The sequence below is a fragment of the Orussus abietinus genome, unplaced genomic scaffold (genome assembly GCF_000612105.2).
Source record: "Orussus abietinus isolate OABI.00-Male unplaced genomic scaffold, Oabi_2.0 scaffold9, whole genome shotgun sequence".
Classification (NCBI taxonomy): Eukaryota; Metazoa; Arthropoda; class Insecta; order Hymenoptera; family Orussidae; genus Orussus; species Orussus abietinus.
This window is the reverse complement of record NW_019396004.1, coordinates 1,280,674-1,295,928: the sequence shown is the minus strand read 5'-3', so window position 1 is coordinate 1,295,928 and position 15,255 is coordinate 1,280,674. Positions and strand designations below refer to the sequence as shown.

Here is a 15,255-nt window from a genome sequence, read left to right as displayed (position 1 = left end):
CGGGGCCAGTTTCCAACCCCTTCCCCGGGGGTTGCATCGGGATGTTCCATCGCGCCAGCTCCGCGACCACCGGGGAACGAGGTTGGGCACCGAAATGGAGCAGTAATCCTGATCTCTCGTTGGCGAAAAATCGGTAAATCACCCGGACGACTTCGGTGCCGACGCCACCCGTCCCTTCCACCGTTCCAGGGTCCTCATCTCCTGGCTTCCCGTCGACGCGTGGGGAACGACCGTCTCCGAGACGAGGGGGAAGGTCGACGTTTCCCCGGAAGTCGCCCCGAAATTCGAGGTCAGATCCGGTCGGTGCACCGTCGATGGGTGCGCGGATGTAGGGGATGTGTAACGGTGGGTGGGACAGAAGGAAGTCCATCCTCCGGGGCGGTCATCCCCGGGTTTCCTCTCGTATTGACAGATATTTAAATGAATATTCCTAGGCTGTTGGGGATCTCTTTGAAATCAAAGCAGAAGGCTACCCTGGGTCCATTTAGACTTGCACCGATACCCTCTGCCGTCCGGCTGGGCTCGGGAGTGTAGGTCTCGCGTGTCATATCAGCCTTCGAATTTGACCAGACATCCAAGAGTCGAGGGGGGGGGGGACGTGTCTCTTGACGTGTCGCCACATACGAGAGGGTATATACGCGTGCCCACGGACAAAGCCACGCTCCCATTGATCCGGCGACCGATCGGATATTACGGACATGCCCCTTTCATATCTTCCACCCGGCGTCGTTATTAGTATCGGCCTTTGCTCTCTCCCTCGAAAGTGCGCTCTCTCTCTCTCCCTCCCTCCCTATCTCTTTCTCCTCGGTTAAATGAAAGTAAAGAAAGCAAAGATCCTGGACCCGCGAGCTCTGAGACCCCCCTGGGCAGACCAACCCCATGACCACCGTCTTCTTAAGACCCTTGGCCAAGGACCCGATTCTCGAGTTCGTACGATCAACACTCGTATGCAAATTTGGCAGTTTCTATGCCAAATTGACAGTTTCGTTTACGACATTCTAACGTTAATCAATGACGCGACTTTCCAACAATGCCAAATTTTTCATAGTATATTCGTATGCGGGAAAAATTTGTATGAGCTGAGTATAGTCAATTATCCTTCCGTCGGGAATTCTAGGATTTGAGAGACTCTCGTATCCTGCCGAAGCAGATATCGCTAATCGAATACTAACTTTCGATACTAAAGCGTCTCCAGGTGTTATCTCTCGGTTATGCCCCCAAACCCTGGAGTCGGTGTTCACGTGAATCGTGCGAGACCCGCGCGTGTCGTGACACCTGTACACGCCTTAAGGAATGTTGCGAGCAAGTGATGCGAGTACTTGCGATAGATTAAGGTCGATCTCGAGGTATTAATAATCCGCGGTTAATTGTCGCGGCCTCGGTCGGGCCTCCAATAAGAGAAGCGGCCGAAAGAAGTCGGAGGTTCTTCGATGTCAGCCATTTTGGGCTACTCTGAGGAAACTCTACAAAGGACCTATTAACACCGGATTCCAACTTAACAATGTGGAGACTATTTTGCAACGATAATTTACTATGTAGAGCCTAGTCCTCAATTGCCGTGGAAAACGAAGAATCGGATAAAATTGCACCGCATGTATATTTAAAAAAAAAATTCCCATGGATGATGCGTTCCCTGTATCAGGGCTTGTAGGGTCCCAAGGTGGAGTCGCAGGGTCTAGGACTAAACCCCCTCGCGGGATAAATTCTTATGTGAAAATGTAACGATTCGGAATTATTTATTCAGGCATACGAGGGGCCGATAAATTTCATCGGCGCAATATCCGCGCGACCCTAGGGTCGCGCACGCAGCGGGCGCGATGGTCGGGCCCGGGGTCGGGCAGGTCGTCTGGACCAACCCTCGGACACGGGCCAAGAAATGCACGACCGTCCGGTGATTGATTTAGAATGACCGGCTCTCGGTTACTCGCGTTTACATGAGTAACGACTGCCGGCAGGAGAGCCGGAGGTGAGAGAAGCCTCCACTCCGTGGAATCGGCGCGCACCGAGGGGACGCCGGTGTTAAGGCGGCCCAAGAATTTATTATGAAAGTCCATTAAGAATATTTATACGCGCCGAGTCGGCCGCGGCGTAGCCGCGCCAAAAGGGAGAAACTCGACGGAGGAATTGAATTAATCGACGAGGAAATAACTAACGACGATGAATTAACTAAGCGCGCTCGCCGGCCATTGCCGGGTTCGGAAGGGACTATATCCAAGCCTTAAGGGCGTTTTCCGGCATTGTATAAATAGTATGAGCTTTTCTCGCCTTAAGGGCGATTTTTCACCTTGCGGGATTTTTTCACTGGCGGTCGAGAACGAGCGGAACCAAAATGCGGGGAATTTATTAAAGAGGAAACGACCAGCGAGGATGCGCGCCGGCCGTTCTCGCGTTCTCCAGTGGAAGGGACTTTCCGCGGCTTACGGGCGTTCCCCGCATCTGGAGATTCTCGCGGCCGAGAGTGCGCGGAATCGCCTCCGCCCGAGCATCGTCCGAGGCGAGCGAAGGCGAGCGAGTCCTCGCCCGGCGACTGATTAGCCGATTCCTATGCTCGGGCGAGCGCGTAAATCAAGGCGAGCGCGCACGGCGAGCGACGCGACCTCACTCTTCGGACACGAAACGCCGCGTCGCCCGGCGAGAAGCGGCCCGGTATATAAATGACCGATTTACGGCCGTCGGGCGGACGCAGGTGACAATCGGCAGTAATGAGCTGCGGGAACGGAACTCGGGGGCACCGGGCGATCGCCCGATGGGAACGGGCTTAACGTCCGCCGCAGGTCGGCTTGGCTTGCCGACGTGTCTCCGGGATCTCACGCCACGAATCGCCACGGAAATGAACGAGGAAAGATGAGAATTAACGAAACAAAACTCACCCTTGCCACCCTTAAGGCGGTCGTCATCTTCCTCGCACTTCGCGTACACGCGGCTTGTAAACTACCACGATAATTAGCAAACGGTAAAGGAAACGCGCGAGAAATCGGAAAGAAATGGCCAAAGACCCCGAAAGGAAAATCGAAGATTAAGCCCGTAAAACCGTCGCGCTCTATATCCGGGGCTCGACCCTTAAGGCAGTCGCCGACCAGGTCGATCGCGCAAAAGGCAAGTGATAATCAGCAAACGGAAAAGAAGTACGGTAAAAAGTGGAGAGGGGAAAAATCTTAGACACGTAAATCGGCATCGTTTCCTCGTAAGGGATTTCACCGGGTCCGGCCCTTAAGGCCGTACAGCCAGACCGGCGTTAGAGTTTCCGCCGGCGATAGCGAGAGTCCTCGGATCGGCGCCTGCGCCGATCGGGCGTTCTCGTCGGCGCCGTAAATTACCGATTTACGAGACGGTCGTGCCCGGCGACGATGATAATCGGCTAATGAGTCGCAATTTGTGGAGGCGACGGCGTGTGTATACAACGGGGGTACACTCCACTCGCGTTAACTGGCGTGGCCGAGTCTCTCACCTGTCGCGCCCGGGGACACGTCGGCGTCTCGTTAAAGGTTTTGAATAAGATTGCGTGTGTCATATTTACCGGTAACGTTATCGCCGCGTTGCTGCGGCCACCGGAAGGAAGGCCTCGGTTGCTGCTTGCTGCGCATATCTCCCGTCGGCGGGCCGATTTTCGATATTTCGGGACCACTACTTACCTGAAATCAGGAGAAGAAAGGGCGTCAAATCGTTTACAAAGGTTCATCCGGCGGATTAACTAAATCGAGGGAGGGACTCCGATCGAGCGGAGTCGATCATCGCCGATTACCCCCCGGTGGAGACGGCACCGAAACCGTTAACGAGAATTAATACGTCCTGCCGTTAATTAAGATTCCCGTGTGCCGCAATTTGCGGCCCGTCGTGTCGCGGTGTAAATTCCCACCCGTCCGATTTACGCGTATCGCCTTAAAGGCTAGGAGGCGATCGTCGCCGAGGGAGGCGCCACGGGCGTCCTAATGCCGGTTGGGAACGGCGTTTTGGGCCGTGGTACCCATCTAGACGAGGCAATACGTTTCGGTCGCGGGTCCCTGCCAGGGTCGTAGGCACTCCCGGTGCCATTCTACCAGCCGTATATCTCTCAAGCCGTACGCCCTCGAAAAGCGGCTGCCTTTGTTTCAGATATTTATGAGGCGTTTTAATTCGCATGGTGCGTCACCCCGACTGGGGTGGCGCCGAAGAGGAAGAGGTCGGAGGGAAATAATAGGCATAAGGGTGCCCCGATAAAACCCCGCCACCCACCCACCGCCCACCCGGACGCGGCCCGCGAGCGCCAAGTGCAAACAAACCCACCCCCGCCTATTTCGATACGTGAACCAACCCCCGAACCGGGGTACGGTCGCGTTAACCGGGAATAAGTGCCCGATGTTGACCACTGACCCCCGCGTAGATGGACTAGGCACCGAGGGGTGAAAAGGAACCAACCCTTCTGGATTAAGTACCCTGGGAACGTCGAATGAAGATAGTAAGAACGGTCCCGATCGTATCCTCGGATCGCGTGATTTGGCAGAGCCTTAGAAATTTCTACTCGAGTTGGAACTTGGAATTACCGATTTAAATGACATTTGAGAATATGTGAAGGATTTTTATACGACGGGGGTTCGACTTTGGGCCTTAAAAGTGACGGACCAAGTTCCCGCCAAATATGTATACGCCCGAAACCCTGACCTAGGCATTGCCTGCGATGCTCGGTCAAAGGGTCGTCCTGGTATAGAGACTCGGTTTTTCGCGATCTTGGGGCGAGACGCCTCCGAAAGTCAATCGCCTCGGTAACCCAGTGCCTGGGTACCCACTCTCCGCAGTGGAGTTAGGTACCTATACAGTCGAGTGCGGATACAAACGTGCACTCGATCCATCCATCCATCCACCACCCCACCCGTCCACTTTCACCCCTTGCGCCCTCGCCCTCGGCACGTCACGGCGGAGTCCGCACTCGGTTCTCTCTCTCCGAGGCATTCCCGTCCCCATCGGGCGCTCTCTCTCGTTCTCTCCCTCCTTACGTGTGCAGCGAGTTTAACGGTAACGGTACGTCACCCTGTCCGTCTCGCCCCTTCCCATTCGCCGTCTCCCTCGTGGTCGCGGCCGCCTCGTCCATCCGTCCTTCTCCGCCTCCCTCCGTCCTCCTTCTCGCTCTCCCCCTCCCGGTATCTCGCCTTCTCTCTCGCTCTCCTTAACAGCCTTCACTCTCTAAAAGCCTGGGTGTGATCTATGGCGGGACGTTGCGTCACTCGGAGAACAGATGCAGGGCTCGTATATTACCCACCCATATCTACGGCGTGCCGTGCGGTCAAAAGAATGGCGAACGACACAAATCATTCGCCTTTGTGTCCCACGGCTGATTCTCCTCTTTCGCCTCTCTACCGCCGTCTTCCTCGGCCGGCTCTCTCGGCGTTTCTTCCCCTCTCTGTCCGCCTCCCGGTACACGTGTGCCCGGTCGTCTCCCTCGCTCCGAGTCGAAGGGTGGCGGAGTTTACAGCCGAAGTGCGCAGCGCGACTGCCAAAGGGTGCTCCCTCCACCCTAGGGAATTCCTTCCCAATTATTTCCGAGCCCTTACCGAATCTTCCCTACGCTTTCCTCGGTTCCAACCTGCCGACGAATCCACCCCCCCCGTGATTTCTTTCACCGCGGAAGAGGGACTTTACGTGGAGGGGTAGCACCTCGCGCCAAGGTGTCCGCGGGATGAGTCTCGAACTCCCCGTCGGCGCCTTTGAGCTCGGTTTCCAGGGGAATTACGAAACGCAAGTTGGAAATCGACAGGGAAGTTGCCGGAACGGGGCCAAGTTGCACTTGCCGGGGTGCAGGCGCATTCTTGCGGAGTCTCCGTACTCGTAGGGGTTGCGTGCGGCGTCGGGTCGGGGGGTGGAAACGCGCCCCTCGAAAACGCGCGCCGGCCAGGGTTGCTTCCAGAATCCCATAAATCAGGTCAGGGTTGGCGACGGGGTGGCTCCGGGTGGTGGAGGTGGCGCCGAGGGACGAGGGGCGAGGGCGGCTCTCTAAGGGAGGGTTGGTGGGTAAAGGTCGGCGCCCAACGCGCCAGACCGGCGATGCGGCGAATCCTCCCTCTGAGTTTCGCGCCAATTCTTACGGTTTATGATAAAACGCGGTATGGATGTGCTCGAAGATGTCGTATTATTGCACCTTGCTGTCCATTGTCCTGGTTTTCCGAAATTTCTTTATTCCATCGCGAGGCGATATCAACGCCAAAATCGTGTGGTAAAGATGTCAAAATGTCTGGCACCTCCAATGGTTGCCCATTTCCCTCGGTCTCCAAAATTTCCTACATTCGCAAGGTCGATTAATCGTCCATTATCCTCAGTTTTTATCATTATCAGCAATTTTCATAAACTCTAATCGAAAGTGTCGAGACCTTAATTTTTTCTAAAATTGTGCCCTCCCACCCTCCACCCGTCCTTCGTCCCACGCATCGTCAATTGTGGGGCAGAAAAATGCGAAAAGACGGAAATCGATGGAGGCGAAGAAATCGGTGGAATCGGTAAACGGAAGCGGGAGGCTTGCGGAAGCGGCGGGGTCGCAGGGGTGCAGATGGAATCAGTGTAGTTCGGAATATTGGAAAACGTCGATGGCGATGGGCGTTGGGCGTCGGTGGGTGGCCACTATTTATGACGCGTACGTGGTTTCTCGAAACTCCCCGAGACGCCGTGTCTGTCAGGAGACGTCCTCGGAGCAAGGGGGAGGAAAAGTACCGAGTGAAATCCCGCGGCACGACCGGAACGCCTTCCAATCAATCCGAGCAGAACCCCGCACAGAGTGCATCTCGTAACCGACGCCCCGAGACGTCCTCCGGTCTTGAGGAAATCGTTCCGACCGATCCACCGAATCAAAAGGACCCAGACAGCCGAAAATACCCGCTCTTTCTTTCTCGTCCCGATTAATAAGCCATTCCCTGTAGTCGCCACGAGGTTAGATCCAGTCGCGGCCAATTACGTCAATTCCTCGTCATAACTGCGTCCCGCGGTCGATAAATCGTTAATCGGCGTCTAGCGTCGCGACCGAAGGGACGGCCCCGTGTTTTTATCGAGGGAACGGCTACCGCGTTAAGATAGGAGGGCTATTCCGAAAGTCTGGGGCGAATAGACGCTCCACTTGAGAAAACAGGAGCCGCATTAATTAATTCCCCTCCCCGCGATAGATCGAGTTCCCCCACGTGGACCTATAGCCGCCTATCGAGGGCCGCCCCAGGTATCCCCGATATTAATATCGATCCGAGGGTCTCGATGACCACGACTCGGCGTAAGGGGCCCCCGTCATGGGCGTCGTTCGCGTTCCTCGTTTTTCGGAGAGCCCAGCTCGGATTAGCCCGGAGCTAACGACTTCGAAAATTCGTCCTCCGCCCGAGATTTAGTTCCCCGGCACCCGGCCTCTCCCTCGCCGACCTCGGGGAGGTTGACAGATTAAAGACGAGAAGGCGTCGCGACGAGGATGGCACTCGATTGATTCATTGGACGCGCGTGCCCGGCTTCAAATCACCAGAATAGATCCGCCGCCGTGGAATGTCGGGCCCACGGCTAATCCATCCTGCGTCTTTATTGCTCGGGGACATTTATAAAACGGGACAGGGGAGAGGGCCGAGCGGGACGGAGAGATGCGCCTCCCGAGCGAGGGAGGGAGACCGACGAGAGCGCGCGTCGCCGATTATAAATCGTGAAACTCTACGGCGCTCAGGCCAATCCTGTCGGACCTTTATGCCCGCGGCTCAGCCTCGGGAAAACGAAAACCCGGGGTGGACATCGAGCTGCCTGAAATATTGCCCCCGAGGAGTTTAGGCCCCGGTCGAACCTCCAGGATGTTCCATCTTGGACGAAAGTTAGACCGCACGGCGAAGACAAAGACGGTGGCAGTAAAGATACAAAAAATGCTTCGAGAAGCGTTTCATTCATCAACCCATTTTTGCACATCTACGTACATTTGTATATCAAAAGGCAGGCACCCTAACCTAAAATTCGAGTGGAACGGTGAATTAAAAAAACGTACGCTTAAAGGAACAGAAATAAAACAGCCCCACGCGCCGACATAACGCGTACCATTTAATTCTCTTTAAACTTCCCCCCCTTAAGCCGGATTTCACTCTCAGCAAGCCCCTCTCTAAATCACATCATTTAATAATCCGAGCTTTTCGCCGCCCTTAAAGACGCGACCCACCCATTCCGAGGTATTTCAAAAGACAAAGGCCCTTATCTTCAAAAGTCGCGAATTTCCTCAGGGCGCCGTCACAGGCGGAGCCAGTTAGCGAATCGCGAGTAGAGAAAGAAGGAAGGGAAAAAAATAAAAGAAAAAAGAAAAAAAGAAAGGAATAAAGAAAACGGTCGAACCTTTAGGAGGCGCCCTAACCTCCGTCAGGGCGAGGTCGGTGGAAAACGAGGGCGCGAGAGGCGAGGGGGTAGGATAGGATAATTACATTCGCCCCTGCGACCAGTTTATTTAGAAAGGCGAGAGAGAAAGGGAGACAGAAGTCGAGAGATACAGGGAATCGCGTAGGTGTGAGGGTAGAAAGAGATGGCCCTGTCTGTGCGGGAGGGAGAGGGGCAGTAACAGCAGATAGGTCGGAGAGCGCTTCGTAGGCGAAGGTGTAGCGGAGATAAGGTGCTCGTTGCGTTGAAGCGTCCCTCGGCGGCCGTCCCGTAGCGTCCCGACGCCCCCTTGAATGCCCCCAACACCCGCGATGTCCCAATGCCCCCCCCCAAAGCCTCCCCCGAGGCCGTCCCGCGCTCCGGAAGCCCCCGAAACCTCCCCTAAACCCCCCAAACCCCCAACCCCGGAAGGTGGGGAGGAAGTGGAGGGTCGAGGGCAAGGGGATGGGGCTACCACCCCATGGCTCGGCGTGTAATATCGCACCGTGGCCCGGGTCCGTCGTTATCCGCTTCTGCAGTGCCTCGTAGAGCGTCCCGACTACGGCCAGGGCGGCGGGGGGGAGGGGACGAGCCCCCTTTAATACTCGCCCGGCTATCGGGCGAGTGTTTCGAGTAATTGGGAAGTAAAACAGGGGCCGACGTGTAGCGTCTCTGCCCTATCGGGCGAGGCCGAGACGGTCGAGAGGGCTCTCTTGGGCTACTTCCTTCTTCGGGAGGGTATCAACCCCCGGGCACGGGGCGCCGCCCTTGGAATTAGAACCGCAGGTGGAGTCCTACCTGGCGGAGCCAGGGGGAATTCATTTGGTACCGGTAATCGGGGGGAGGACGAAGGAATCTCGATGGAGAATGAATTTCCAGCGACCCGTGATCCGGGTCCAGGATCTACATTCTCAACTTAATACGGATTTTTTCTCGCATATGAATGAAAAATTTGCATTTTTTTTTCATGCATGAAAAACCCTGCATCGTCGCGACGTCGCGCTACTGGTCAACGTTTCAAAATCGTTTCGCGTGCTGAAGCCCGCGTATCTTGGGGGATGATTAGTCTCCGATGTAGATAGAATTTTGGTATCATCCCTGGTTTGGTATCTAAAGTATAGCGGAAAATGGGAGTCGTACCTTGAGCAGCTGGACGCCTTTCCGAAGAGCGTCGGGGCAGTTTCGCGCGTACCGTCCGAGGGGGATGAAATTGCGGACGGGGGGGGGGGGGAGTAAGAAGTGCCGAGAGGGTGAAACTGCCGAGATGCGCGAGATGGTCGAGCTGGTCGAGATGGCCGGGGGGCGAGGAGGGGCTCGGTGGGGTAAAGTGGGCACCGGGGGTAAAACGGGCAAAGCGGGGTGAGGAGGCGAGGTAAGTAGGTATAAAGGAGCGTGACTGGACGTGAGTTCAATACGCGGCCCTCGAGCACAGCTGTCACTGGCATCGCCGCAATCCGAAACTGACCGCGACAGCTAACCTCGGTGCAGGACCACAACGGCGGAAACTTATACCCGCCTTCCGATTGATCCGTCCTGGCCACTCACCGCACGCCAAAGGGGATGAATTACTACGACCCAAGGAGAAGGGAAAGGCGGGGGGGGGGGTAAGAATTGTCGTTTCGACCTCGGGAAACCTTGCCAAAGGGTACCGGAGAAAACGGCCTCCCCATGTCGCGCGGGATCCTACATCGACCCCCCGCGACTACCAAGATGGCCGCCACCGGCGACTTAAAACTAATAACCGCGAAGGAATCGCATCGGGTGCACCCTCGCCCGGGACAAAGGGGATTCCGGATGTCTGCGGGGACCTCGCGGGGTCGAGGTCGGCCGAGGGAGCCTCCTCGACGGCACGCGCGGTAGCGGGCGATAACGAGCCTTAGCATGGCGATAACAGGGCCGCGTCGCCGGCAGCAAGGATGCACCGAGGATGCATCTACCGACGAGCCCTCCGGGTCGACCCTGAAGAAACGTCGGCCATGTTCCGCGGGGCGAAGGCTCCGTCTCTCTCGGCCGGCGGTTCTCTCTCTCCTTCCCATTGGCTCCTTCCATCTCCATTTCGCTCCACTCCCACGGTGATTGATGGACCGTCAGTCATGGCGCAGCCATCCATCTCGCGCCTGGCCGTTCTTTTATTATTTATTATTCTTGCCACGGTGGATACGCCACGGCGGTGCCTCGGTCTCGCTCCCTCCTACCGGGAGGCGGGTAACGCGGTCTCTCTCCGTCTATCTGGCCCGGGTCCGACGTTTCTGTATATGTGTAACGCGTACAGAAGAGCAGGGGCCCGGCCGGCAGTGACGCAGCACACCTCGGATATACACTTAGGTATTACAAAAGCCGCTGCTATTGGCCGTATACCCTCAGCGCATGCGCCTATACCCCGACCCGGCGTGCTGCGTCACGAAACAAATGCACCCAGGGCCAATCATCGTCGAGACGATGACGGCCGAGCCGATGACTCTCTGCATCTGTCAATCCCGGGCCCGGTACCCTGGGGGAGGAAACCGGGCCCGGGTCTGCCCGGGACCCCAGGGCCCTGAATTTGGAAGAATCTTCCATTTCGAGAAATCCCCCAGACATTCGGAACGGTCGGAGAAAAAATCGCGAATTCTCTCCTGAACCTGGAAACCGTTCTGGGACCCGATTCTCGAGTTCACACGGATTTTATCCGCGTACAATTCGCATTGAAAAAAAAAAAGTTCACATTTTTGCGAAGTCGCGTTGATTGACATTTCTAAGTCGTGGAAAAATGCATTTCGCCGGTGCACATGGGTGGCGGTCAGTGGCGCCGTGGAGGGGATACCCCCACTTGCCCCGCCGAGTTCCCCCTCTTCGCTCCGGGGTCCACCTGGTGGGGGTCGCAGCGGAAACGGTGAATCGGATGTAGGGGAAAATCCGAGACATGGTTTAATGGGATTCTCGAGATTTTTGGTAAGGGGCCCAGTAGACTTCGGTCTTGGTTCTCAGACCTCGCCAATTCGCGCTCCCAGAGGCCATTCTGCCTCGGAGTGAGTAACGCGTCGCCGAGTTGCGACAGTAACGCACGGCCAGAACGTAAACGTATGAGTAATATGCTGCGTACCGTGCAATGGAGAAAGGCATTTGCGGCAGCGGTCGCACGTGCGTGCCGACATAGCAGCGTCGTGCGAAACGCCCGCGAGGTACAGTTTCCCGTCCTCCCCCCCCCGCGGATTCCTAGGGATATTCGCAAGCGCCATCTTGAAAAAAAAAAAAAAAAAGAGAAAAGAAATAGCAGAAAAATCTGCGGGATTGTCTTTCGTTCCCTGATGGACGGGAGGTCGTAAGAAGAGTCGAGAGGGGCCTTTGGCGGGCCCCAAAGAGTCCTCGGCGATCGGTATCGAGAGAATCGAATCGCGAGTCCCGCGACACGTGACCCCGGCTGTCCGTCCGTGGAAGAGGACGCATTCGTCATTATTTTAGTGCCAAGTCACAAGGCTCAATCAGCCCGCGAGCGGCACCGTTGCCGATCGCAATCGGGCAGTCGTCATCGTCATCTCCGCCGTGCGTCAGCCTGGAGGGGTCCTTTTAAAGGGCCAAAAAGCCGACTCTTGGCGCCCGCTCCTCGAAGCCAGATGAAGACGCCATTTTGACGAGGCACGACGCTCATTAGGCGGGAATTATGCCGCGACCAATGACCCCCCTCCGGGAGTTTCCTTCCTCGTCCCTTTTCCCTGACCACCCCTCTCCAAGGATCTCCGGTCCGGTCCAAAGAGACCGGATCCGATCCTTATCACGGGTAGAAAAGGACCGCATTCGCCATTTTGTCTTCGGCGTTGATCGGCCGACTTTGGGGCCCTCGACCGCCGACCACGCGGCCGCCTCACCGCCGACCGCCCGCCAAAGGCGGCAGCCTCATCCGCCTCGCTCACCTGAAGGTCCAATTAATGCGGCGCATCCTTTCGATTGGTTTCGCTGAATTTACTCCCTTCGTGTTAATTAATTCACACGGGAGCAGCCGTTTGTCGTCGGCGCTATTCAATCCGCCGTGCCCAATTAGTTCGATCGATTCAACCATCCCTCCGGCCGGGTTTCTCCTTTCGGCTCGACTTCTTACGCGGCTCGCTTTTTCGCGCCCGCTGGGAACAATGTCCCCCGGTTAGGGGCGAATGGACACGTCGATCGGACGCCAGGACGTCGAGGGCCCAAATTTTCTGGCCACTGGACGTTTCCCCTCCCGTAATTTCCCGCTGGTTTCTCGTCCTCCTCCATTGTTGGGCTCGGAAGGGTTAAGCCTCCTCTGGCGCTTAATCGACGCACCAGACCCCGATCAGGGGCCGATCTCGTCCTGGGCCCCGTCGTTGGCAATGGAGGCGGAAAAGTCGGCGGCTTAGGCGTTTTAAGTTTCCTGGGGGCATTCGAGAAGACATCGGGCAACTCGATCTCTCGAGCCGGACGCGGCGCAGCCGGGATAGCTGCACCTGAGATCCTCTTAGAAGGAGTTTTTTTCGAAAGCTAAACAGGTAGGTTCGGCAGGAAGGAGCGAGAAAAAAAGGTCCCGCCGAGAGAACGAGGGCGAGGATCGACTTCTCGCAAAATCCCGATGCCGACCGGCCGGGCCTCGATCCGAGTCCTTCGGGGTGAGTCCTGCTCCCAGGAGCAGGATCGATCGCCCCCCTCGCAAAAAGACCTCTCATCCCGAAACCTTCGAATAACAGAACCCGAGAAAATATGAAAATATAAAAGTATGTATACATTTTTTTAAATATGAACATTCATGGGTGCAGGGACCTTCTTTAAGGCCTCTACGTCCACGTGGGGAGATTTCAGATGATTTCGCGGACGTGCGTCCCCGAAAAGCGGTGACGAACCATGGACCCTTCGGTCGGTGCCACCTTAAGCGACGACCTTAGAAAGGAAAAGTCACATCGGGGGATTCCGTTCGGCGCGAGGGAATCCGATTGCGTTGGGCTCGCCTAGGGAGGCGACTGGGGAGCACACCGGAGGTTGAGGCAGGTCCAGGAAGAGGCGGCGGGAGAGAGAGAGAGAGAGCGCGTGTGGGCAGAAGCTCGAGCCCCATTCACAGAGGCCGCTGGTAGCTACTTACCCATGTAGTTATGTATTACATAAGGAGTGCGCGCACGAACGAGAGAGATCTTTTTATAGCCGCGCAAGCGGAGACCAACACCTGTTCACCGCGGGAGCGTGGAGTGTCGTCTGGAGCTGGGAACGACCTGGGAAAAAATTCCAAAAGCGCGCCTCCGCCCTCCAAACGGTCGGATTCACCGCGAAGGCCACAAAAAAAAAATTTATACATGAAGAGAAATTTAAAAAAATATATAAATAAAATAAAAAAATAAATAGAGCGTTATTAGACCTCCCCCAGGTTTTCGACCGGCGGAAATCTCCAGTCTCGAGACTTAACGGAGACGACTCTTCAATTGGTACTTCCACGAGTCATTGAGTACTCGATGGTACCACAACGATCGCGGATCCATCTCGATCACGGCGGATCCGATTCGATCGGATATCCCAGGTGGAGGAATAGGCCGGGCAAAGAGAGGATTTACGACGACGTTTATATTAATGAGAAATGCGCCTCGCCGAGGAGACACGTCGCCGATCGGGCCCGCCAATCGGTCTCTTTGATTGCCGATTGCCCGTGATTACTCGCCACTTTTATTGTTATTATCAGCGACGACGCGCGGCTGTTATTATTGGTGCATGACTGCGTCGTTCGGCCGGCGGTGATCGTTAAAGAGTAAACCCGTATCGATACCGGCCCAACCTGTCGTTCTGCACCTCCGGCTGTTGACGAACAATAAAAGTCAGGGAGGAGGGAAAAAGAGAAAAAAAAAAAAAGGAAAAAAGGAGGAAGAAGAGAAGGAGGAGAATCGAGGCGGGCGGAAAAAGTCGCGGAAAAAGGAGGAGGAGGACCAGTCGGGACGCTCGGAGGATCCTCGAGCCAAGGAAATCGTTCCCTCGAATGAAATCCCGAGGAGTTCCTTTTCACGGCCCCGGAGTTCTCGGCCACACGTGGCGACGTAATTCCACGTGGACTGGATAATCACCCGGGGGTATTTAGAACGCTTCAGGTGATATGAAAGGGTCATTCCATACATATACTTTGACGTCTCGATATGCAGAACGACCCTTTCATATCGCGTTAATGGATCGTCAGCCTCCCGATACATCCTTCTTCTGGTATCGAGATGCTGAGAAGAAACGCGTCGACCTTTCCCACCTGTCGATCCGCGGGTGATTCCTCCAGGAGTTGATCCGGGATGTCGCAACGCCATGGGAGAGGCGCAAAGACTTCGAGGAGACTTCGGGAGGGACATGTCTGACTTAACCGGCGGCGCGGGTGGAAACGATGACAAATGCCGAGTGCTGATAAGAACCTCCGTCGACGCTGGCATATAATCACTAGGTCAGCACCTGCCGCAGTCGGTGGAGGGGAAAAAAAAAAATACACCGGTAAAATGAGGCGATAGGCCGCGGTCGGCAGCAACGATCGACATGGGTGGACCTTGCACGTCGATCAGACCGGGAAGTCGGAAGAAACGAGGTGGAGAGAACAAAGGGGACGATTTCTGGCTATTTCTACCTTCTTTTTTTTTCGAGCAAATTTACACGGAGTTAGGATGTACCGATCCGAAGAAAGCAGAACCGAAGGAAAGAGGCTCATCGGCGACGTAATCCCCGACTCCGAGACCCGCTCGAGAGTATCACCGGTTAACCGATCTTCATCCCGCGGCGCTAAACGAGCGGGTGGATGAACGAGTGAACGGCTGGACGTGTAATTACGAAGCCAGGAAATAAAAAGAAAGGGAAAAAGAGGAAAGGATAGAGGGGAGTCGAAGGAGTCCGAGTCGGACCGCGTCCCATCAGGCCCGACCGTCGATCGGCTCCGATCTCGATTCGTCGTCAAACAATCGACGTCTCCCCGGTCTGGGGAGAGATCGTAAGGACGGGACT

The 15,255-nt window shown here is 55.9% G+C and overlaps 1 protein-coding gene across 2 annotated transcripts in view; it reads right to left on the bottom strand.

Annotated features, from left to right (window-relative positions):
- The window catches only part of LOC105701014 (protein tiptop), an 88,552-nt gene that overhangs the window by 28,820 nt on the left and 44,477 nt on the right, over nt 1–15,255 (bottom strand). The window contains exon 2 of one of the 2 annotated variants that reach the window (XM_012427397.1): nt 3,518–3,632. The exons of the other annotated variant lie outside the window; for it this stretch is intronic. Coding sequence (XP_012282820.1) covers nt 3,518–3,584 — 67 coding nt within the window. The 5' untranslated portion in view covers nt 3,585–3,632. The remainder of the gene's footprint in view (nt 1–3,517; nt 3,633–15,255) is intronic. 2 annotated transcript variants of the gene reach the window in all.